This window comes from Hypanus sabinus, assembly GCF_030144855.1.
Source record: "Hypanus sabinus isolate sHypSab1 chromosome Y unlocalized genomic scaffold, sHypSab1.hap1 SUPER_Y_unloc_8, whole genome shotgun sequence".
Classification (NCBI taxonomy): domain Eukaryota; kingdom Metazoa; phylum Chordata; class Chondrichthyes; order Myliobatiformes; family Dasyatidae; genus Hypanus; species Hypanus sabinus.
In genome coordinates this window covers 825,189-850,172 of record NW_026779038.1, presented here as the reverse complement: position 1 = coordinate 850,172, position 24,984 = coordinate 825,189, and the positions used below count along the sequence as shown (strand labels likewise).

Sequence of the window (24,984 nt, the reverse complement as noted above, 5' to 3'; positions counted from 1 at the left end):
TGGAAATAAAACTTTTTTGGGCTTCTAATTGCGTACAGATATTGATTATAACTGAGGTTTCAATGTCAAACAATGAGGATGGTGGAGTTTGTCATTGAAACATCAGTTACAATTGATACCTGTAACTGGTTAGAAGCCTGAAAAAGTTTATTCATCACAGACACCGAAGCACCAGCTCATTTGTTAAGACTTTTTATGCATATGTATAACAGAGGTCACAAGGAAAGTCAATATTAAATGTCTTACACCTTGATAATCTACTTGGAAAGCCACTTTACCAATAAAATTAAACATCACTAATTGACCACAACTCCAAGTTCAGATAGTCTGCAAAATTTATTGAACTCTGAAAGTGACTGAAACTGCAATTTACAAACTGAAAGAGCATTATGATTTTTAAAACACAGCTAAAAGCTGAAATGTAGCAGCATCATTGCCTTTACTATTTTCCTTTCAGTTATCTATAGTAGTTCCTGGAATAGTTATAATTCACAATTAAAGTAGATGAGTAAGTAATGCAATTTTAACAGAACAATGAGCAGAAAATACACAAAATTCTTGGAAAATTAGAACAAAGAATTTTATTTTGCCCTTCTTTACCTAATAGGAATTAAATATGCATAAATATACACCAATGATAGTTATTTGTCAATCTCTAAATGTTGAAGTAATGACTTCTAAATATATTAAGTGAATGATCTGCATAAAAATAAATTACTGGCTATGAACATTGAAACATATACATATAAATGTAAATTAATGAATATGCGAAGTTTGATTCTCAAAACCCCTTATATCTGTTTTAAATCTGCATTGCATTTTCATGGGAACACAGTTGGAGTTCACTCAGAAATCAAGAGGGCAAAGAAGGACATGAAAGAGATTCAGTATGTATATTAGAGCAAAAGGATATCTAGAGAATGAACTGAATTTATACGTTGAGACACAGCAGAAGGGTGCAGTCTTAAATAAAAACATAATCTTATTTAACATAGCGAAGTTCATGGAAGCTAGAAAATTCCAGGACGAGAACAGTGATTCCTGAAAGAGGTGCGATAGGAGTCCTGAGATTCATAAAGGTGGCTAATCCCAGATCCTGCTCAAGTTTTCAAAGGACAGTGTGAGAAACAAGGAAAGAAATTGCTAGTAGCCTGGCAGAGACATTTGCACCTTGCTTGGCCAAGGGAGATGTACCAGAAAATTATGTTGTTATGCATTTAAGAATGATTGCAACACCTGTTGTCAGCTTTGATAGCTTTCCTCATTATCCACTGCGCCTGCGATCTTGGTGTAACCTGCAAATTTTCTGATGTATTATCATCCAAATCAATAGCTCCCAAACTTTTTCTGGGTTTACAGCATCCCTTGCACTCTGATTCCCAGACCATATATTTATAAAAAATTTTGATAACTGATGCAGTGAAAGAAATTAGGAACTACAAATTCTACAAAGTAGTGACAAATGTTTGCAAAAATTATTCAAATCTGTTTAAAGTTTCAAATAAAATGATTTATTTAATTAATTACAATTTAAACAATTACATCAACAATTTTGGAGGGTACAGTAGTGGAGTAGTTCTGCAACGTTATTACAGCTCCGAGTGTCAGAATTCAGTGTTCAGTCCTGGCAACCTCCACAAGCAGTTTGTGTGTCTCCCCATGCAATGCATGGATTTTCTCTGGGTGTTCCTGTTTCTTCCCACAGTCCAAAAGATACTGGTTAGTAGCTTAGCTTATCATCATAAATTGTGCCATGATTAGGCTAGGATTAAATTAGTTATTGGTGGCGAAACTTAAAGAGCCAGAAGGGCCAATTCTTCATTGTTTCTCCAAATAAACAAATACAATAAAATTCACTACTTTGGTTTTTTTTGCACGTTTCCGTGAGATAGATGGAATGAAATTAGCTTCTCAACATCAGGTCATATGTCACTCATAAGCCTCAGATCTTCACATTCAGTACTATGCAGTCTGTTTGTTGTTTTGAAGGAAGTTGTGCAGCTGAAACTGTGCACCACTAAATATGTTGGAAAGGCAATAAAGAACATCTTGAAATATTCCATTAGTGTAGGATAGTGTATAGAGATTTTACTCTGCAACCAAAAGGCATGATATCATTTTTTTACATCAGCTTCAGCTCAAAGTCATTTTGTAACAAGATCAGTTCTTCATCTTTCCCGTGGTAAGACTGGGCTCCCTCACCTCTGCCCCTCTGACTCTTAACACAGATGCCCCTCAGGGCTCCGTACTGAGACCCCTCCTTTACTCCCTTATACCATGACTGTGTCGCCACCCATAGCTCTAATCTGCTAATTACATTTGCTGATGACACTACACTAATTGGCCTAATCTCAAATAATAATGAGGCAGCCCACAAAAAAGAGGTCATCACCCTGACCAGTGGTATCAAAAAACCAACCTCTCCCCCAATGTCACAAAAACAACAGGAGGACTACAGGAAGAATGGAGACAGGATAACCCCTTTTGACATCAAAGGATCTGAGGTTGAGAGGGTGAACAGTTTCAAATTCCTCAGCATCCACATCACCGAAGAACTCATGTGGTCTGTACACAAGTTGTGTGATGAAAAAGGCACAACAGTGTCTCTTTCACCACAGATGTTTGAGGAAGTTTGGTATGGGCATTCAATTCCTAAGAACTTTCTACAGGGGTACAACTGAGAGCATCCTGACTGGCTACATCACTGCCTGGTACGGGAACTGTACCTCCCATAATCACAGGATTCTGTAGAGACTGATGCGGACAGCCCAGCACATCTGTAGTTGTGAACTTTTCATAAGTCAGGACAGTTACAAGGACAGGTGGGTAAAAAGGGCCTGAAGGATCACTGGGAACACAAATCACCCCAACCACAAACTGTTCCAGCTGTTACCATCTAGGAAACAGTACCGCAGCATAAAAGCCAGGACCAACAGGCTCCGGGACAGCTTCTTCCACCAGGCCATCAGACTGATTAATTCATGCTGACATAATTGTATTTCTATGTTACATTGACTGTCCTGTTGTACATATTATTTATTACAAGTTACTATGATTTCACATAGACATAATGTAAAGATTTCAGCTCCTCATGTATATGAAGGATCTAAGTAATAAAGTCAATTCAATTCAATAAATTTCTCATTAGAAGTGTTCAGGGTTGTATTTATTACCCAAAATGCAATTTTAATCAAGAAAATATCCTAAAATCCCCAACAATGCTTTATTCAACTCAGCCAAGTAGACACAGTATACTTGAAGATTATCATCTATTCTTTCTTTCTCCTTTTGTTTCTAAAAGTCCTCATGGTGATTTTAAATAAGCCAAGTTTGTTTTATCAGAGTGTATTCTGTCCAATTGTTCAACTGGTCATTGCCTCATTTGAAAAATATTTTACACAGAACAAACACATTGGCTGGTGCTGTATAAATTTATTGCTCAGATACTCTAAGCTATATTGACTATACTTATTTTTCATTTGTACTGCTTCTGCCATTTTCAGTAAGGATTAATGACCATGGTCAATTGCCTATTGTTTAAGTCCAACCTTAAGTGCTGCAATTACTAAAGGGAAATGTTATGACTTTATCATAGCTCACACAAAACCAGACTCTCTGCCTGTAGGATTACAAAATGGGGCAGCAATATCCTTACTGGGCCATGCACCAGAGAAGTGCAATCAAGAGCATTTGAAATGGTAGATCTTGAAGTTTTCTCAATTGAACACTATACCATAGTTCAAAGGATTAGAGTATGGAAACCATACTAAAAAAACACAGCACTCGTAGTGAAAGGAAACAATACAAGGACTGGACCCAGAAATATCACGATCTTTTCAGTTCAGATTTATCACTATATTCCAAAGACTGAAGTGTCATAATGCTTTTCAGCAACTATTATGTACTTGGAAAAAAGTCTAAGAGAATGGTGGATTAGCAAGAGATGAAGTGATTGGGTGATTATTGTAATTGATTATGAGGCACTGAGGATCAAATGCTTATGATAAATAATTAATTTTTTAAATTAAGCCCATAGTCCCTTAGAAGCCTCTTGCTACATAATGCTCCTCCAATACTTCCTTTATATTTAGCTCCGCCTGTGATGAGGTCTGAAAGATTAATCAAAGTGAACTGTTCCTTTAAAAAGAGAGAGAGGGAGCAGACAGCATGTGTGCTATCTCAGAGAGAGAGCAACAGAAAGTCTGTGAGTTGCCTTGGAAACTGAAAGGTGGAGCTGTATGATGGACAGCTAGTGTTCAGTGCTTGTGGAATATATACAAGGTCAGTTGGCTTTGTAATCAGACACGCCAGACACCAAGGAAGGCACAGGTTGAGCTTTGCGTGCCCACTACAAAGGTGGGGTTTTTGCTCACATGTGGAGAAAGAGGTGACAAAAGGGATGCCATCAATGTATTTAATCCTTGCCTGGGTTGATAGCGGTACCATGTGAAAACAGCATCATTTTTTTGTGGTCAAAAATCAGTGACTTTGATAAGTTTCCGGAGCAGGAGGACGACGTGGATGATTCATTGGCATCAGCACTGGGAAGACAAAACAACTCTCTCTCCAACTCTACTCAAATCAAATTCTAGAACTGAACTGACTACTTACCATACCACCATAAGACTGCATCATCTAATCATCTGAGCTGGGAGAAGTTTGGGAACTTTATTTACTCACTTATACATGCATATACTTTCCTAATCTGTTTACCTTTTATATTACTTTATTCAGGTAGTTACTAATAAAATACAGTTGATAACAGAGGACTCAGACTCCAGGTGTGTCCATTTTTGCTGGTCCTTTTTAACCCGTTACAGGATATGTAAAACTCCTTAGAAACTCTCACCACCAAGTGCTCCAGTACCTCACCTATGGCTGACATTTTAACTACCTATGCCAGGGCCCTGACAAATTCTGCACTAGTCTTCCACAAGACTATTAGGCCCTGAGGATTTATACACTCTTATTAATTCTTCTTAAGACAAATTTCACAGTTTATTATCAAAGTATATATATGCCACTATATTCATTTTCATTCAGAGAAAATACAAGGAAACAAAACAGAATCAAAGAAAAACCACACCTAACAAAGACAGACTCATAAGCGAATGACAAAAAGAGTGAAAACAATAACCAATAAATATCGAGAACATGAGTTGGTGAGTGCATGGGTTGTGGAATCAGTTTAGTGCTGAGGTGAGTCAAGTTGACTGAATTATCCCTTTGGTTCAAAAGCCTAATGGTTGAGGACAAATAACTATTCATTAACCTGGTTGTGTAGAACCTAAGTCTCTTGAACTTCCTTCCTGATGGTTGCAGTGAGAAGAAATGATGAATTGTAGCAGTGTGCTACACGCAGCGCTAAAATAACGACACGGGAGTCGGTAAACTGCAGTCAAAGATAACTTTATTCGAACTCAACAGCCTTGCTTTAAAGCCTCCCTCAACCCGCCCCCCCCCCCCGTGGGCGCAGATGCTCCAAAAGACACGTACTCACCAACCCCCCCCTAGGCTATCTCCCTTAGCCTGAACGCTGGCTAATTGTGGGCCGGTTCGGGTGTGCCAGGAAATGGGTCGCCACAGAATGCTGCTTTCCTTGAAGATGTACCAAGTCATAGGGAGAGTTTTACCTGTGATTGACTTGACTGTATCTATTACTTTTTGAAAACTTTTCCATTCAAGGATATTGGTGTTTCCATACCAAGTGGTGATGCACCCAGTTAGTATCTTCTCCATTGTGCAGCTGAAGTTCAAAGTTCAAAGAAAATTTATTATCTAAGTACAAATATATCACTATCTTGCAAGCATCTCAATAAATCCATAAAAGAATAACTATTATATAATCAATGAAAGTGCACCAACTTGAGCATTCATCCAGTATGCAAAAAACACAAGAAAGATGAGAAAGAATAATAATAAATAAATAAACAATAAGAGTATAACATAAAGTGTCCTTGAAAGTCAATATATTATGTTGGGGGAACAGTTCAATGATGAATTTGAGTGAAGTCACCCCCTTTGGTTCAAGAGCTTGATAGTTGAGTGTTAACAACTATTTCTGAATTTACTGGTTTAAGTCCTGAAATTCCTGTACCTCCTTCCTGATGGCAACAGAGACTTTACAGTGGCACTATTTTGTGTAGTGCTCACTGATGGGGAAATCTTTCCATTGGATGGACTGGACTGTATCTACTACTTTTTGTAGGATTTCCACCAAGAACATTGATGTTTCCATGTCTTCTTCAATAAATGCTTTTATATGCCAGGCCCAGGACACAAATAATTACACAGAGGAAGTTCTAAATGACCATCTCCACCTATGATTCCCCCAACAAAGACTAGCGCATGGACCTCTTGCTTCTTCCTCCTGAAGTTAATAATCAGGTCATGCTGACACTGAGGAAGATCACTAAGTCAGAATTTCAATCTCCCTCATATGTTGATTAATCATGATAGTGGTGTATCACCAAACAACTATGATACTAAAACTATGCTTAGCCATATAGTTTTGTGTAAAGTGAGTAGAACTGGGGGGGCTAAGCACATAGCCACTGTGATACACCTGTGCTGATGGAGATTGTGGTGATATTATTGCCAGGGTAAACTGACCAGGGTCTAAAACTGAGTAAAACAAAAATCCAAATGCACAAATAGGTATCAAAGCTAAAGTCTTGAAGCTTAGTGATTAGTTTTGAAGGGATGCATTCAATTCTAATCTATAGCTGATAAAATGCATCCTGATGTGTGCATGTTTGCTATCCAGTTGTTGCAGGGTTTGAGTCAAGAGCCAATAGGACAGCATTTGCTGTGGAAAAGATCTAAGCTGCTTCCTAGATAGGAGTTGATATGTTTCATCACTTATGTCACGAATCCCGTGACAAGTTGAAAAGGACCAGCAGAAATGGAACACACCTGGAGTCTAGTTTACTATAAATTAAGACTATAATTATTACTACTACGAATTAATATCATTAAACCGGATAATACGATATAGGTTATAAACTATTATATATCAGGAAGTATAAGCAGTTCAGTTCACTTTGTGTTGCGTCGAGTTGAATTGATGGAGAGGGAGAGAGTTAATTGAGTTGATGTTTACGTTGGCAGCTTTAGTTGTTCTTGCTTCCGTAGTCTTTAGAGTCACTTCGTGTGAACCCCACACAGACACAGTTGGACAGAGCCCCTTCTAGGGAATGGTCTACTAACCCACGGCACGGGTTCCCCACCAGCAGACCCCCACAGGCAAGCTCTTACCCGCACTGGTAATCAGGGGTCGAAATTAATCAGTCCCTGGCCTCTTAAACCCCACCAGTGGTTTCTCAGGTAGCTTCCACACTTCTCCCGTGTCGTGTCTCCTCTGCCATTATCAGACCAACAGCTCCAACTTTTTATAATCCATCCGGAATTCCAACTGTCCGTTAACTCAACCGATCTGAGCTGTTACCATGGTGACTTCCCAGCTCGTGTCTCAGCTGGCGCCGTACTCTCTCTCTCAAGGTCACAATTAAAAATGTTATCAAAACTAAGTCAGAGTCCTCTTGCTCATTTAATTGTCTCCTTGTTCATTAGACTGCTGAACTTTCTAGCAGCTTCTCACTGGCATGGCACTTGCCTCTCAAAACTGTGGATATAAATGCTACTGGATGTATCATCATCTTGTTTTGGATGCTGTTGAGGGGGATGTCCTGACAGAGGATGACTACAGCGATCAGGTCCCTGATACTCAGACTGGTTCCGTAGTATGGAAAGAAGAGAAGAAGATGAGGAATGTGGTAGTCACAGGGGATTCCATAGTGAGTGAAAGAGCAAGGAGGTTCTGTCAGCCTGACAGAGATACCAGCATGGTGTATTGCCTCCCAGGTGCCAGGGTACAGGATGTCTTTGATCAGGTTCAGAGTATTCTGAATGGAGAGGGTGAACCACCAGAAGTCTGGGTACATTTAGGACCAATGACATGGGTAGAAAAAGGGAGGAGGTCCTGAAGAGATAATTCAGGGAGTTGGGTAGGAATTTGAAAAGCAGGATCTCCAGGGTAGTAACCTTAGGATTGCTGCCTGTGCTACATACTTACAAGGGCAAGAAGGTGTGGCTGAGAAACTGGTGTAGGGGGCAGGGATTCGGATTCCTGGATCACTGGGGCCTCTTCTGGGGAGGTACAACCTGTACAAAAAGGACGGGTTACACCTGAACCCAAAGGGGTCCAATATCCTAGTGTGCACATTTAATAGAGGGAGGGTTTAAACTAATTTGACGGAGGGTTGGGAACAGGAGTGATAAAGCTGAGGAGAGGGAAAACAGAAATAAATCACAGATAGCGTTCAACAGAGACTATAGAACGAACAGGCAGGAGATGAGGCTTAATCACAGCCAGTGGGATGAGTTACAGGACAATAGAGGCGTGGTGCAGTTAAAACAGAAAGCAACAAATACTGGACTGAAAATGTTATATTTGAATGCACACAGCATACGAAATGAAATGGATGATCCTGAAATTCAGCCACAGATTGGCAAGTATGACACTGTGGCCATCTCTGATATTTGGCTAAAGGATGGTTACCATTAACCATATAACATATAACTATATAACAATTACAGCACGGAAACAGGCCATCTCAGCCCTTCTAGTCCGTGCCGAATGCTTACTCTCACCTAGTCCCACTGACTTGCACTCAGCCCATAACCCTCCATTCCGTTCCTGTCCAAATACATATCTAATTTTTTTTTAGTAACAAAATTGAACCTGCCTCTACCACTTCTACTGGAAGCTCGTTCCACACAGCTACCACTCTCTGAGTAAAGAAGTTCCCCTTTGTATTAATCCAAAACTTTTTCCCCTTAACTCTCAACTCATGTCCTCTTGTTTGAATTTCCCCTATTCTCAATGGAAAAAGCCTATCCACGTCAACTCTATCCATCCCCCTCATAATTTTAAATACCTCTATCAAGTCGGCCCTCAACCTTCTACGCTCCAAAGAATAAAGACCTAACTTGTTCAACCTTTCCCTGTAACTTAGGTGCTGAAACCCAGGTAACATTCTAGTAAATTTTTACTGAACTCTCTCTATTTTGTTGACATTTTTCCTATAATTCAGTCACCAGAACTGTACATTGGGAGCAGAAAATCCAAGGATATTCGGTGTATCGGAAAGATGGATTATTAAGCAGTGGGGATGTTGTGGCCATGTGTATAATATTAAATCATTGGAAAGAGATGACATTGGATTAGAAGGTGTAGAGTCTCTATGGGTTCAGTTACGAAATGGTAAGATGTGGATTACAAACTACACCAGAAGATAGAAAAGGCGTGTCAGAAGGGCAACGTCATGATAATCGGTGGGGATTTGGAGCATAGAAGGTTGAGGGGGGACTTGATAGAGGTATTTAAAATTATGAGGGGGATACATAGAGTTGACGTGGATAGGCTTTTTCCGTTGAAAGTAAGGGAGATTCAAACAAGAGGATGAGTTGAGAGTTAGGGGGCAAAAGTTTAAGGGTAACACGAGGGTGAATTTCTTCACTCAGAGAGTGGTAGCTGTGTGGAACAAGCTTCCAGTAGAAGTGGTAGAGGCAGGTTTGGTATTGTCATTTAAAGTAAAATTGGATAGATATATGGACAGGAAAGGAATGGAGGGTTATGGGCTGAGTGCAGGTTAGTGGCACTAGGTGAGAGTAAGAGTTGGCTCGGACTAAAAGGGCCGAGATGGCCTGTTTCCGTGCTGTAATTGTTATATGGTTATATTTTAATATGAAAGAGGATTGGGAAAACTAGGTCAGTACTGAACCTCAAGAAAGAGAATTTATAAAATGTCTAAGGGATGGGTTTTTAGAACAGCTTGTTGCTCAGCCCATTAGGGGATCGGCTGTGCTGCATTGGGTGTTGAGCAATAATCCGGAGGTCATAAGAGAGCTTAAGGTTAAGGAACCCTTTGAGAATAGTGATGACTATATGATTGAGTTCACACTGAAATTTGAGAAGGAGAAACCAAATTCCAATGTGTTGATATTTCACTGGAATAAAGGAAATTACAATGGCCAAGGTTGAGTAGAAAGCGACACTAGCAGGAAGGACAGCAGACCAGCAATGGCTGGAGTTTCTGTGAAAAATGACGGAAGTGCAAGACTAAGGAGAAATTTTCAAAGAGAAGAACACTACCGTGGCTGACAAGTAAAGTCAGAGTCAAAGTAAAAACAAAAGAGAGGGCATACAAGGAAGCCAGAGCTAGTGGGTAGATAAAGGGGTGGCGAGCTTTTAAAGACTTGCAAAAGGCAACTAAGAAGGTCATTAGGAAAGAAAAGATAAATTATGAAAGGAAGCTGGCGACTAATATCAAAGAAGCTACTAAAAGCTTTTTAAGTATAAAAGGGTAAAAGAGAGTAGAGAGTAGATATAGGACCAATAGAAAATGATGCTGGAGATATTGTAATGAGAAACACAAAGATAGCAGAGGAACTGAATGAGTATTTTGCACCATTCTTCACAGTGGAAGATGTCTGCAGCATACCGGACATTCAAGAGTGTCAGGGAAGTGAAGTGCAATGAAGATTTCACCTGAGAAATGCTCAGGAAGCTTAATGGTCTGAGGGTGGATACATTTCCTGGACTTGATGGAATGTACCCTTGGATTCTGTAGGAAGTAGCTGGAGAGATTGCAGAGGCATTAACGATGATCTTTCAAGATTGAATCAATAGATTCTGGTATTGTACCGGATGAATGGAAAATTGCAAATGTTAAGAAGGGTGGTAGGCAGAAAGGAAACTATAGACCTGTTAGCCTGATATCAGTGGTTGGGAAGTATTTAATTTTTTTTTAACTTCATTTCTATTCTTTTGCCAATAACAGAACAAACAAAGACAGACAGGGTTATCATAGGTGACTGATTTTTTTCTTATACTAGAAAAAAAAAATAGCGAAACGGTTACGTTGCTGTATCAAGTTTAACCAAACTCTTATGTCCATAATTGTCCTTCAAAGTCTCAGCGGACCTTAAGATCCTTAAGACGTTAAAATCTATTCTGCAGACTCCCTCATAAGAAGAAATAAAACAAAGTTCTTTAAACCAAATAAATGTACAGTGAAGGATTTACCTCAGGCTCAAATAAAATGTCCAATTTTCCCAGTATCTTTCAAATTCTTTAGTGGTATGTCTCAGAGACAAAGTCAATCGTTCTATAACATAAATTTTTTGAACTATTTCTATCCATTCCAAGACTGTAGGAGACTCTTTGCTCAGCCATTTCCTGGTAATCGCTTTCTTACTAGATGCTAGTAGTATTTGTAACAAATATCTTTCATGCGTTTTGAACCCATTTGGTACATTACCCAAATAAAGAACGTTAAAGTCAAAATTAATCTCTGGGCTGATTATTGACTTTATCTCTGTTACCACATCTAACCAATAAGACAAAATCTTTGGATATTCCCAGAAAATATGAAGATGAACAGCCAACGTATTATCACACATTCTCCAATATTGACCTTGTTCAGGTCTGTTACTTCATAACCTCCTTATTTTTGGCATTATGAAAAATCTTAGAAGTATTCTTCCAGGTGAATTCCCTCCACATACGTTTAACCAATCATCTTCTGTCAATTTTATATTGGCTTCTTTCTCCTATTTTGATTTAACTTATATCGTGGAGAAACCCGTTATATTGTAAAATCAAGTAAATCCTGGTTATCAGTTTCTTTTTAATATTAACTTTATACACACCAATGAATATATTAATCAGACTTAACCCTTTCTCTCCAATAGTTTTAATATTATTGAAATATTGTTGTAGTTTAAGATATCAAAGAAGTGATACATTTCTGTGAGTTGTTTAAAGGACTCCAACCATTAATGGAGGATATTGTACAGTATGAGGTGATTCCATTTACTTGTCCAATGTGTAAATCTACCATCCAATTGTGCTGGAAGGAATTCTGTGTCATGTGCCACCCAACGTAGTATTCTTACATTTCATTTCATTCAGATTTTGGGTCTTTAAATTCTTTGTACCAGATGTTTAGAGGGACTGTTGTCCACCTACCGTAGTCAGTTTATTTAAATGCTTCTTTGGGAGTGTTTTATCCCCCAGTAAAGATTGGAGAGGGATATTTATTAGATTTCGTTCTAAATCCTTTGCTTCACAATTAGGGTCACACCAACAGACCAGACTGCACAGCTGTGCTGCTCTATAACAGTCTTCAGAGCAAATCCTCTTTTATCCTTAGGAAGCTGTAATGTCTGAAATCTAATTCTTGGTTTCTGTTTTCCCCAAATAAATGTTGAAATCATTCTTTTCCATTCATTGAATTGCTTAAAAGGTATTTCAACAGGCAATGATTGAAAATGGAAGATCAATCTAGGAAATACATTCATCTTTATGGTTTACATTCAACTATACATATTCATTGGCAGCAATGACCATCTATTTAAGTCTGCCTTAATATCAGCTGTTATGGGAATATAATTAGGTTTGGAGATAGTAAACAAGTCTTCAGGTATTTGCACTCCTAGGTATTTAATAATATTATCTTTCTGTTTGAATTTATTCATTCTGTAAATTTAAAGTTTGGGTTTTATGTAAATTTTATTAATAGCCAGAGTAAGACCGAGTTCTTTCAGCAGGGATAATTATTTAGGCAAACCTGCACTGGGATTGGTAAGAGTCACGAGAATGTCATCTGGACATAGACAGATCTTATATTCTGTATCTCTGATCAGTACACCTGTTATAATCTTGTCTTCTTTGATTGCCCGGGCCAATGTCTCAATAAAAGAGCGAAAAGCATGGGGCTTAGGGGCACCTTTCTTGACATCCCCTTTCAAGAAAAGTTGTTTTAGATAAATTCCTATTTATTTTAATTCTGACTGTAGGGGAGGAATATAAAGATTTCAGACATCCAACTACCTGATTATTAAAACCAAACCGTTTAAGTACCAAGAAGAGATATTCCCATCGTACCTAGTCAAAGGCCTTCTCAGCAACAAGACTAATAACTACAGATTCCAGGTTATTATTGCTCATATAGTCAATGAGATGAAGGGCCCTTCTCTCATTGTCCAGGATTTGCCTGCTTTTTACAAAATCTGTTTGATCTGAGTCAATTAGATCTGGAATTGTATTTTCCAATCATTTTACCTATATTAATGCAAATAATCTATACTCTCTGTTTAGAACAGTTATGGGCCTATAGAAACTGCATTCAGTCCGATCCTTACCACTTCTAGGAATTACTGAAATTATTGCTTGATTCCAGGACAATGGAGTCTCCCCTCCTCCGAGAACATAATTAAAACATTTCGTAAGCATTGGTATTATTATCTCTCTGAAAATTTTGTACCATTCTACTAGATAGCCATCAGCACCTGACATTTTATTTGTTTTTAATGCTGATATAGCCTTACCTATTTCTTCTTCTGTTATCTGCTGAGTTATTAGTTTATTTTGCTCCGTACCTAGAGATGGTAAATCTTTAAGAAATTAGATATTTCTGCTAACTCTACAATTGTGAAGCATCTTATTAGTCTGGGGGGGAGGGGGGGTGTCTTTCACCCTATATATAGATCTCTCAGCCTGTTGTTTACGTATTCTTCATGCAAGTAATTTAATAGATTTGGGAACATAGAAATTTTGTTTAACAAACAGCTCTCTTCTTAACATCACTTTCATAAATATTATTCAGAATTCATTTTGTATCCAAAATTTAAGACATTACTGTTATTATACTCCATACGCTTCCTCTCCAAAAATTGTAGTTTTTCAATAAGATCCTTGATTTGTTTCTCTTTTTCCTTCTTCTTCTGAGCTGACCACTTTATGAGTTTACCCCTAATAACTTGCAGCATCCCAGAGTGCTGGGGATACCGTTACATTATTGTTAAATATCATATAATCTTCAAACTCTTTCTTTAGGTATTTTAAATATAAGGGATCATTCAAAAGACTGGTATTAAGTCTCCACAAGGTATCTTTGGGTTTGTTGTCTAAATGTAATGTTAAGTAAATCCCTGCATGGTCAGAGATGTCTCTTAGCCCTATATCTCATTTTATGATCATGTGTCTCTCTGAATTAAACATTAAAAAAATCTATTCTTGAGTACACAGAATGGGGGTGAGAAGAAAAGGTGAACTGCCTATCGTGGCTGTAACTCTCTCCATAATCTATCATGCCTATTTCTTTGAACAGTTTCTTGACATGTAATGTTTCTGGGTTTATCTTTTTTGTTCTATTGGAGGAGTCCAGGGGTGTAACTGAATATCCAGTCTCCCCCACCTATTACCACACCAGATGTTTCCATAGCTATCATATTAAAAACCTTCTTAATCAGCTGTTTATCATTTCCTGTGTGACCTGTAAACATTCAGTAGAGTAACTTCTTTATGATCAATAAAACCCTTCACCAGTAAGTAACACCCTTCTTTGTCTGTAATCTGTGAGGAGAACTGGAAATTTACTTCATTTGAGATTAATATTGCAACTACCCTTGTGTTTCCCCTCTCAAAAGAAGAAAAACAATTTTTAAATCCCAATTTGCGTTTTTTGCCAAAAGATTGTAGCTTGCTTTTTCATCTTTATATTGTGGCTACCCATTTTCTGCACAGGCGCGGGGGAAGACTTTAGTAATGCACCTCCAACGTCATTTCCGCCTACAGCACCCGCACAGTGCAGTTGCAGTTCGGCGCCAGCTGGTTCACATGGGACTTCACAATGGCCACCGTGGCCCAAGCACTCCTGGGGGCGGACTTCTTGCAAGCTCACAGCCTGCTGGTCGACTTGCAAGGAAAAAGACTCGTACATGCCGAGACTTTCCAGACGTTCTCCCTGGGTGAAGCCAAGTTGCCCGCCCCACTCGATCACGCTGTTGGACAACAAATTCACCAGAATCCTGGCGGACTTTCAATCGATTTTGGCACCATGGTTCACAGAAGTCATGCCCAGACACGGAGTACAGCACCACATCCTGACCCAGGGTCCACCCCTCCATGCCCGCGCACAAAGGCTCCCTCCGGAAAAGCTCCACCTGGCAAAGGAGGAGTTCAAGAGGATGGAGGAGTTGGGGATCGTACGGAGGTCCGACAGTCCATGGGCCTCCCCCCTGCATATGGTGCCCAAAGCAGCCGGGGGTTGGAGACCATGCGGCGACTACCGTAGACTGAACGAGGCTACAACTCCAGACCGCTACCCCGTGCTGCACATACAGGACTTTGCAGCAAACCTGCACAGAGCAAGAATATTTTCCAAAGTAGACCTCGTCCGGGGTTACCATCAAATCCCGGTGCACCCTGAAGACATCCCCAAAACAGCACTCATCACCCCGTTCGGCCTGTTCGAGTTCCTCTGAATGCCGTTCGGCCTGAAGAATGCCCCACAGACATTCCAGCAGCTAATAGATGCAGTGGGACGCGACCTGGACTTTGCACTCATCTACTTGGACGGCATCCTCACAGCCAGCAGTGGTCGTCAGGAGCATCTGTCCCACCTCCGCCAGCTCTACTCCTGCCCAAGTGATTTCGGCCTCACGATCAACCCGGCCAAATGCCACTTTAGTCTCGATACCATCGACTTCCTGGGCCACAGGATGACCGAAGACGGGGCAACACCTCTGCCCACCAAGGTAGACACGATCCGCCACTTTGCCCGGCCCAACACAGTCAAAGGCCTGCAGGAGCTCGTTGGTATGGTGAACTTCTACCACCGTTTCCTCCCCTCAGCAGCCCGTATCATGCGCCCTTTGTACACCCAGATGTTGGGTAAAGGCAAGGACATTACTTGGGACGAGGAGGCCGCGGCTGCTTTCGTTAATGCCAAGGAAGCCTTGGCAGATTCTGCGATGCTGGTACACCCCAGAACGGACGTTCTGACCGCCCTCACGGTGGATGCATCCAACACAGCAGTTGGTGGGGTGCTGGAGCAGCTCATCGAGGGGCGCTGGCAACCCCTGGCATTCTTCAGCAAGCACCTACGACCACCCGAACTCAAGTACAGTGCTTTTAACTGGGAGCTGTTAGCACTGTATCTGGCAATCCGGCATTTCAGGCACTTCTTAGAAGGCAGGCCGTTCGCCGCGTTCACGGACCACAAACTGTTGACCTTCGCATTCACGAAGGTGTCCGATCCCTGGTCGGCTTGCCAGCAGCAACATCTCTCCTACATCCCCAAGTACACGACAAGAAAGGTCAACGTCGTGGCGGACGCACTCTCCAGGCCCTGTCCCTAGGGGTGGACTATGCAGCACTGGCAGAGGCGCAGCAGGCAGACGACGAGATGCCCAGCTACAGGACCTCAGTCTCGGGTTTGCAGCTGCAGGACTTTCTCGTAGGCCCAGGTGAGAGGACCCTCCTTTGCGACGTGGCTATCGGCCAACCTCGCCCTATCGTCCCGGCAGCCTGGAGGCAGCGAGTTTTTGACTCCATACACGGTTTGGCGCACCCATCTATCAGGACAACTGTCTGGCTGGTCTCCAGCAAGTTCACGTGGCACAGATATTGCAAGCAGGTCAGTGAATGGGCCAGAATGTGCGCGCAGTGTCAAACAGCCAAGGTGCAGCGGCACACTAAAGCCCCACCGCAGCAGTTCGAACCCACCCACCGGAGGTTCGACCACATTCATGTGGATATCATGGGCCCCCTACCAGTGTCCCGAGGAGTGCGGTAGCTCCTAAATATGGTAGACCGGTTCACGAGGTGGCCAGAGGCGGTCCTGCTCACCGACACATCTGCCGATTCCTGCACCCGAGCCTGATCGCAACCTGGGTAGCACGCTGTGGGGTACCGGCCCACATTACCTCCGACAGAGGCACCCAGTTCACCTCCAGCTGCACCACTACTGCCTACCACCCACAGTCGAACGGACTAGTGGAACGTTTCCACTGTCACTTGAAGTCGGCTCTCACGGCCCGCCTGAGAGGACCTAACTGGGTGGACGAGCTTCCCTGGGTCCTGCTTAGAAATCGCACAGCGCCCAAAGAGGATCTGCATGCCTCGTTGGCCAAGTTGGTGTATGGCGCACCCCTGGCCGTCCCAGGAGAGTTCATACCAGCCCCAAGGGAGCAAGGAGAAGAACCCGCAGCAGTCCTGGACAGACTACGTGAAAGGCTCGGCAACCTGGCCCCCTTACCGACTTCACAGCATGGACTGACCCCGACCCATGTAGCCAAAGAACTGCAAAACTGTAAGTTTGTGTTTGTACGAAGGGGCAGACACCAGGCACCGCTACAGCGGCCGTACGAGGGGCCTTTCAAGGTGATCAACAACAATGGGTCCACATAAGTTCTGGACGTTGGAGGGGGGGGGGGGGCGAGAGAGAGGAGGTTTTCATGGTGGACCGACTCAAACTTGGTGCAGCCGGTCGAGGTTCAGGCACAGTGACGCAGAGGCAGACCTCCCAAACAGAGGCTGATCCAGACTGTGGACACTGGGGGGTGTTATGTGGCGACCCACTTTCTGCGCAGGCGAACCAGCTCACAAATAGCCAGCGCATGGGGACAGACTTTGGTAATGCACCTCTGACGTCATTTCCGCCCGGAGAGAACAGGCGCTAGGAATTAAATGCCAGCACCACAAAGTTTTAATAAATTAGTCTCGAAACGACTTACAAACTGCATGTCGTTGTTTCTAGCTCTGTATGTAGTACATCGCTACAGCATCTTACTTTTTCATCTTTATTTTAGCTATGCCTCACTCCTTTTTATTGGGTTCTTGTAACCCATTCACATTAAGGGTGATGACTCTGTATTCTTGATATGGCATTCCACACCAATAAAAGAGATCCCTAGATGATCTAAACAAATGAACTTCTGTCTGTACGACAAGCTAACATTTAACATGTATCTGTGACTTCCATCTTTGAAGTTAAACCAAACTTCTAAGTTGGGGGTGGGGGTAAGCCTTTAAACCCGAAGAGGCCCCACCTAGCGCAGGTTGATGCTTCTGAATAATTGAAATCAGGACCATGCACAAAAAAGAACAAAATCAGACATTAGTTCCCAAGCTTGTGGTCCTTTATAGTAATAAGAGCTTACAGAGGAAAAATCATTTATGTTCTATTTTTAAGTTCTTAATCCAAAGTCAATTATCGTTTGGTGTTAGGGTAGATATGATTTTACCGACCTAGCTGAAGGATATTTCATCACTATACTTTTGAGAGCTCTCACAGTATCTTTGTTGCATCGAAATTCCTTTAGCTTGACCTGGGTGTTTTTCAGATGTGTTTCTCATTCCCAACGGGATTTTGCACCAGCTGTCTCCCAGGAAAGCTGCCTCAGTTTCACCGTGGCCGTGCCTTCCGTGGGGGCCACGACACAGTCCAGGAAAAATCCCCTGTTCTTTAGGCCTTCTGTCACCTCTGATGCTTCCAGTGCCAAGAAACACTCAAAGTTTGGCTGGATAAAGAGTCTGGAACCACAGCCCCTTTCCTTAAAGCATCTTTCTGATGGAGGAGTATGCCTTTCTTTTCATAAGTATTTCAGTTGGGTAGTCTTGATCAAAAAAAATACTCTTTTCCTGTTGTAATAAATCTCTTGTTGTTGCCAAGCAGACCAAAGCACCAACTCTTTAATTTTATACTCCTGAAAGTAACTAACTACGGACCTTGGGCTAGAACCTTGTGGTGGTTTGGATCCAAGACATCGACGGCAGCGTTGAATGCCGAGGGCAACATTGGGAAGGGACAAGTCTGTTTTAATAAATTTCCCGTTAATTCCTGTATGTTGTCTCCTTCCACCCCCTCAGAAATTCCATGGATACTTATGTTATTCCTGAACACGCCTCCAGGTCTGTTAGCCAAGCTTGAATAATCTGAAGTTCCAGTGTGCGGGAATGAACCGCCCTGGCCTCGGCCTTCCATTCCTCCACTTCTGTCACCCTTTGCTCCATATCCTCAACTCTGCCTGTTATTTCTTTTAAATCACCAACAACAACATTCAACTTCTAGTTAATTTCTTCTCTGAAATCCTCCAGTTCCTTCTTTAGAAAACCCATGGGATCACTCAGTTCTTTTTTCATATCCGAGCGAAGCGTCTGTATTTTGCCATGATGTTGGCATGAACAGCCTCCATATCCTCGTGTTCAGCTTGGTTGTCCTCACCATCAGTCGGTATTTTACTGCTTGTCTTCGGTTTTCGTTGCGGTTTTCCTCTTCTTTCGTTACCCCCTTTCGTGCTACAAGACCCACTTTTCTACTTAAATAAACCCTTTCTTACTGAGGGGGAAATAAGACCAGCCGCGAGCCCTTACTGATAATGCTGCTGGCTGTATCTGAGCCATACTGGAAGTTGGTGTATTTTGTTTTTAGAAGGTCTTTAACAAGGTGCAGTACATGAGGCTGTTTAGCAAGAAACGAGCCCATGGAATTACAGGTGAGTTAAAAGGATGGCTGGAGAATTGTCTGCTCGGTAGAAAACAGAATGGGTAAAGAAGTGGCAAATGAAATACTATATTGAAATGTGTATGGTCATGTACTTTGGTGGATGAAATAAACAGCAGACTATTATTTAGATGGGGAGAGAATTCAAAATGCAGAAGTGCAAAGGGACTTGCAAGTCCTTGTGCAAGATACTCTGAAAGTTAACCTCCAGACTGAGTCGGTGGTGAAGAAGGCAAATACAATGTTGGCATTCATTTCTAAAGGAATAGCATATAAGGAATATGATGTTGAGGCTCTACAAGGCACTCATAAGTACTGTGTGCTATTTTGGGCTCCTTATTTTAGAAAAGATATACTGTCATTGGAGAGGGTTCAGAGAAGATTCAAGAGAATGATTCCAGGAATGAAAGGGTTACTGTATGAAGAACATTTGGCAGCTCTTGGGCTGTATTCCCTGGAGTTCAGGAGAATGAGGAGGGGATCTCATAGAAACATTCCATATGTTAACAGTCCTGAACAGATTAGATATGGCAAAGTTATTTCCCATGGTAGGGGAGTCTAGGAAATCAGGGCACGACTTCAGGATTGAAGGATATTCATTTAGAAGAGAGATGTGGAAAAATTACTTTAGTCAGAGGGTGGTGAATCTGTGGAATTGTTGCAAAGAGCTGCAGTGGAGGACAAGTCATTGGTCCCCAGGAAGTAAAAGCAGTGTAGCATGGTTCCAACAAACAAGATTGATTACAGGCAGATGAAAGAGAAATTGTAATTGTTAACATATACATCAGTACATTAAAATATTTAAATTATTCATCATTAAAATGTAGAGTAATTCATGGAGTTATTTGAATTCTTAAAGAACATTGTCTGGAGACCAGCATTTCTTTTACTCTGTAGTAACAGCCCTTCATTACTAACCTACAAAATTGAGGTTAGTACAATTCTGATGTCTAAGGACAGAATAAGCAAGCAAGAGGAATTTGGCAGGTAAAGCAAAATTAATGTAAAAGAGTGGATGTTTTGGTCTGAAACCGTCAATCAGGACTGGAAAAAATGGAGAGGTCAGTATAAGATGTTGGGAGGGAAGGAAGGTGGCAGGTGAATGGTGAAACTGGGAGGGGGAAGGGGTCAAGTAAAAATCTAGGAAGATTTTTGGTGAAAAGAGAAAAGGCTGGAGAAGGAATCTGATAGGAGGACAGAAAGTGGAAAATGGGAGGGAGGGACTTTCACCATTTCAAACCAAAACCAAACGCATTACTTCCTCCTCCCCCTTCTGCTTTCCAGTTGACATTCCCTATATGACTCCCCTGTCCATTCATCCCTGCCAACTGATCTCCTTCCTGAAACTTACCCTCGCAACCAAAATAAATGCTACAACTGACCCCATACCTCATCTCTTACTAACATTCAGAGTCCCAAACAGTTTTTTCAGGTGATGTGACACTTCATCTGCGTTTAGTGAGATCATATACTGTATCCAGAGCTCATTGTGCAGCCTCCTTGTGGACCAAGTGTAGACTGCGAGACCACTTTGCTGAAAACTTAAGTTCCTCCCACCAGAAAAAGCAGGATGTCCCGGTGGCCACCCATTGCAATCTACATCCCATTCCCAGTTTGCCATGTCAATCAATGGCTTCCTGCACTGTTGCAAAGAGGCTACTTTCCAGTTATATTCTGTATGGGTCAGGCTCCACCTGATGGCATGAACATCAATTTCTCAAACTTCCAGTAATTTTGCACTTTTCACCATTAACCATCCCCTTTTCACTGTCTCACCTTATCTCCTTATCTACCCATTACCTGCTCTGGTGCTCCTCACTCTTTTCTTTCTTCCATGGCTTTCAGCCCTATCCAATCAGATTCCCTCTTCTCATACCCTTTATCTGTCTAACCATTCAACTTCCCAGTTCACCCCTTCCCCACTCGCAGTTTCACCTTGTACTTCTTCCTCCCCTACATGTTCTTACTCTGACTTCTCTCCTTTCTTTCCAGCCCAAAACATTTACTCTTTCCATAGATGCTGCTTGGCCTGCTGAATTCCGGTAGCATTTTGTGTGTGTTGATTTGGATTTGTAGCATCTGTAGATTTTCTCATATTTGTGAAAATAAGACAGTATATCTGTAATGTACCTCACAGAATAATGTGAGTTTATCATCAGGAAGGAGTCCATTAGCTTCATCCAAAAGGAAATCTCTTCGAATAAATTTCTTAAAACCCCAGTCTTTTCCTTGCACAAATCGATATGCCCGTTGGCTTTCTGCAAAATATATTTGGATGTATACTATTTAGCTTAAAGTGTAACATCGTAAATTTGTTTAACTATAAGTCACACGAATTTTCATTTCAACACAAGAGGTTTAACCAACATAGCATCCTGTACGTGCATTCTAGCTACAGAAAAATAAGTAGACTCCAAAGATGCCACCGAACTACATTAATAAATTGACAAAATTCAAATATTTTAATAGTAAAAATATAATTCTATTTTCTTGTAAATCAATAAACCTAACCATGCAATACCTAGGTGGTAACTGTTTTGGATTTCTGGAACAATAAATGCATTTGAAGTTGATTAAAGTTTTTAAGAGGCAAATTAAATGTAATTCTAACTAATACATTTATTTTGTAAATATTGACATTTTTAAAAATTGCAGTATTTAACAGTTTGTTAGATGTTATAACTTTAACTTCCTAATAAGAGTTTACCATCTGAGGTGACCAACTGAATATATTCAAATTATTAATCCAACCCTACAAGATAAATAATAAAATCTGTGAAATAAATAATTATTTCACTGACAAAAGTACTGAACATAATTTTTAATTGTAAAAAAGAAAGAATATTGCTTTCCTATAAATCAGGAAAGCAGCAACATTTAAAAGTTGGAAGAGCATTCCTCTTCTGGAATCACACTCAGTTTGTAAAGCCACTGTACTACTGACCAGCAAATCTAATTTTAAATGAATCAAGGCAGTCTCAGTCCAAACCTCATTGACAGTGCTAACTTGTCATATTTTAGTATTATACTACTAGAAATAATATAGCTGATGGAAGACTCAATTGTTCTCAGATGAGGTTGATATCTTCTAATGTATATCTTTAAAAGCAAGTACATCTTTAAACTTTAAATATATTTTTAAAATCAAGCTTTAGTGGGTTTACCCACTACAGAATTAAGTGCACTTGACACCTATTTTAAATGTCCCAATTTATTAAATATTCCACTTCAGAATTCAAATTTATTTCCCCTTACATACAAAAGTGTAAGTACTTTCTTCAAAAAATTTATATTTATAGGGAAGAGCAGAAATAAAGGCAGTTCGGCTTTCTTAAAAAATGTTGATCATGTATTGAGTAAATATCAAAAAAAGGTAAGATATTTAGATGTAAGATATACCTAAAGATAGAGATAAAAATATAATTCTTAGATATAAAACAAGGAACATGTAGACAAATTTTTCACTTTTATGGATATGTAAGAAAGTTCATGTAAATTTTGCAATTTGTAATAAGTAACATCTGGATGAATATAGTGTTTTAGATGACAAATTTAGCATGAAAGTAAAACTGAACTACTGACTGCATCCACAATTTATGCATCCACATAAATAATTCTACATGGTTTCTGTCAATTAGTAAACAGACAAAACATTACATACAAATTTAAAATACTTTATTACTTTTAAATTATCAGTTTGATTGTACAACTGCCAATTAACCACAAATCTAATTAATCACTTTTATATAGAAAAGTGCCTGAGTTCAAATAAATTACAATTGAAGTCAATTAAAAAGTTCCAATATTTCGGGAAAATTAACAAAATTTCCTAATGAAGATTTTTGTTACTTCTCAAGCTGAAATGCTGATTTACCTATTCTTAATCACTTAATTATTCTTCCATTATTTTATCAGGATTATCTATTAAAAATGTTAGAGCTGATAAATCTGAGGTTTACTGATCAAATGAGCAATTTCATTGGGCACTTACAAACTAATTATTCTGTGGTCAGAGATGAAGTTGTTTATTTGTCCTCTCCTGCATGCCAACTATAAACCCAGTAAATAAATCAAACAGAGGTATCTTAAAATGGGAAGACAGTACACCTAGACGTGCTGCCAGCATTTCTTTTGCATTAGTTTCCATATCCTTCAACAGAATCCAAATCAGTTTTAATATCACTGATGTACACATATTTATATATGTTTACTATAACTTTTGTTATAGTAAACAACTATTACAAGTTTTGTTCACTTCCTAGAAATTAAAAATTTGGAAACATAGAAAACCAGCATTCACTGGTGACAAGGCATCTTCAAGTTCTCTTTTTAGGGCAGAATGTGCCGCTTGCGTCATGTCAGTAAGAAGTACTAAACGAAGCCTCTCTGGGTCTTTGGGTGGCGCAGGCCCAGAAATGTGCAACGGCACCATTACTGTAACATCAGCTTTCTTGCTCGAGGCTTCGCTGTCTTTTCCCCCAGTTTTACTTCAAAGGTGCATTTTATTTGTCGTGTCAGTGTACAGCAATGTCCTGGGTTGTTCACGATGTTAAATATTCAGTTATCTCGAGCAGATGGCAAAGATAAACAAGTAGATTTTCAATAAAAATCGGGAGCCACACTCACACGCACCTACTCACTCCATGCTCAACTTGGAAGCCTCTTACGAAAGGGTCTTATAAGAGACTCTCAGATAGGTACATGGTACTTAGTAGAATAGAGGCTTAATATTTTATACTAGGTAAGCCTAGTATTTTCTAAGGTAAGGACATGTTTGAGTCAGCTTTGTGGGCCGAAGGGCCTGTATTATATAACCATATAACAATCACAGCACGGAAAAAGGCCATCTTGGCCCTCCTAGTCCGTACCGAACCCTTAATCTCACCTAGTCCCACCTACCCGCACTCAGCCCATAACCCTCCACTCCTTTCCTGTCCATATACCTATCCAATTTTACCTTAAATGACACAACTGAACTGGCCTCTACTACTTCTACAGGAAGCTCATTCCACACAGCTATCACTCTTCGAGTAAAGAAATACCCCCTCGTGTTTCCCTTAAACTTCTGCCCCCTAACTCTCAAATCATGTCCTCTAGTTTGAATCTCCCCTACTCTCAATGGAAACAGCCTGTTCACATCAACTCTATCTATCCCTCTCAAAATTTTAAATACCTCAATCAAATCCCCCCTCAACCTTCTACGCTCCAATGAATAGAGACCTAACTTGTTCAACCTTTCTCTGTAACTTAAGTGCTGAAACCCAGGTAACATCCTAGTAAATCGTCCCTGCACTCTCTCTAATTTATTGATATCTTTCCTATAATTCGGTGACCAGAACTGCACACAATATTCCAAACTTGGCCTTACCAATGCCTTGTACAACTTTAGCATTACATCCCAACTTCTGTACTCAATGCTTTGATTTATAAAGGCCAGCGTTCCAAAAGCCCTCTTCACCACCCTATCTACATGAGACTCCACTTTCAGGGAACTATGCACAGTTATTCCTAGATCTCTCTGTTCCTCTGCATTCCTTAATGCCCTACCATTTACTCTGTATGTTCTATTTGGATTATTCCTGCCAAAATGTAGAACCTCACACTTCTCAGCATTAAACTCCATCTGCCA

The 24,984-nt window shown here is 40.5% G+C and overlaps 1 protein-coding gene across 2 annotated transcripts in view; it reads right to left on the bottom strand.

The window, feature by feature from the left end:
- Nucleotides 1–24,984, bottom strand: part of LOC132386035 (speckle-type POZ protein-like) — a 199,416-nt gene that overhangs the window by 56,069 nt on the left and 118,363 nt on the right. For both annotated transcript variants that reach the window (XM_059958326.1, XM_059958327.1), the window contains exon 5: nt 21,486–21,613. In XM_059958326.1, the coding sequence (XP_059814309.1) occupies nt 21,486–21,613 (128 nt within the window). The remainder of the gene's footprint in view (nt 1–21,485; nt 21,614–24,984) is intronic.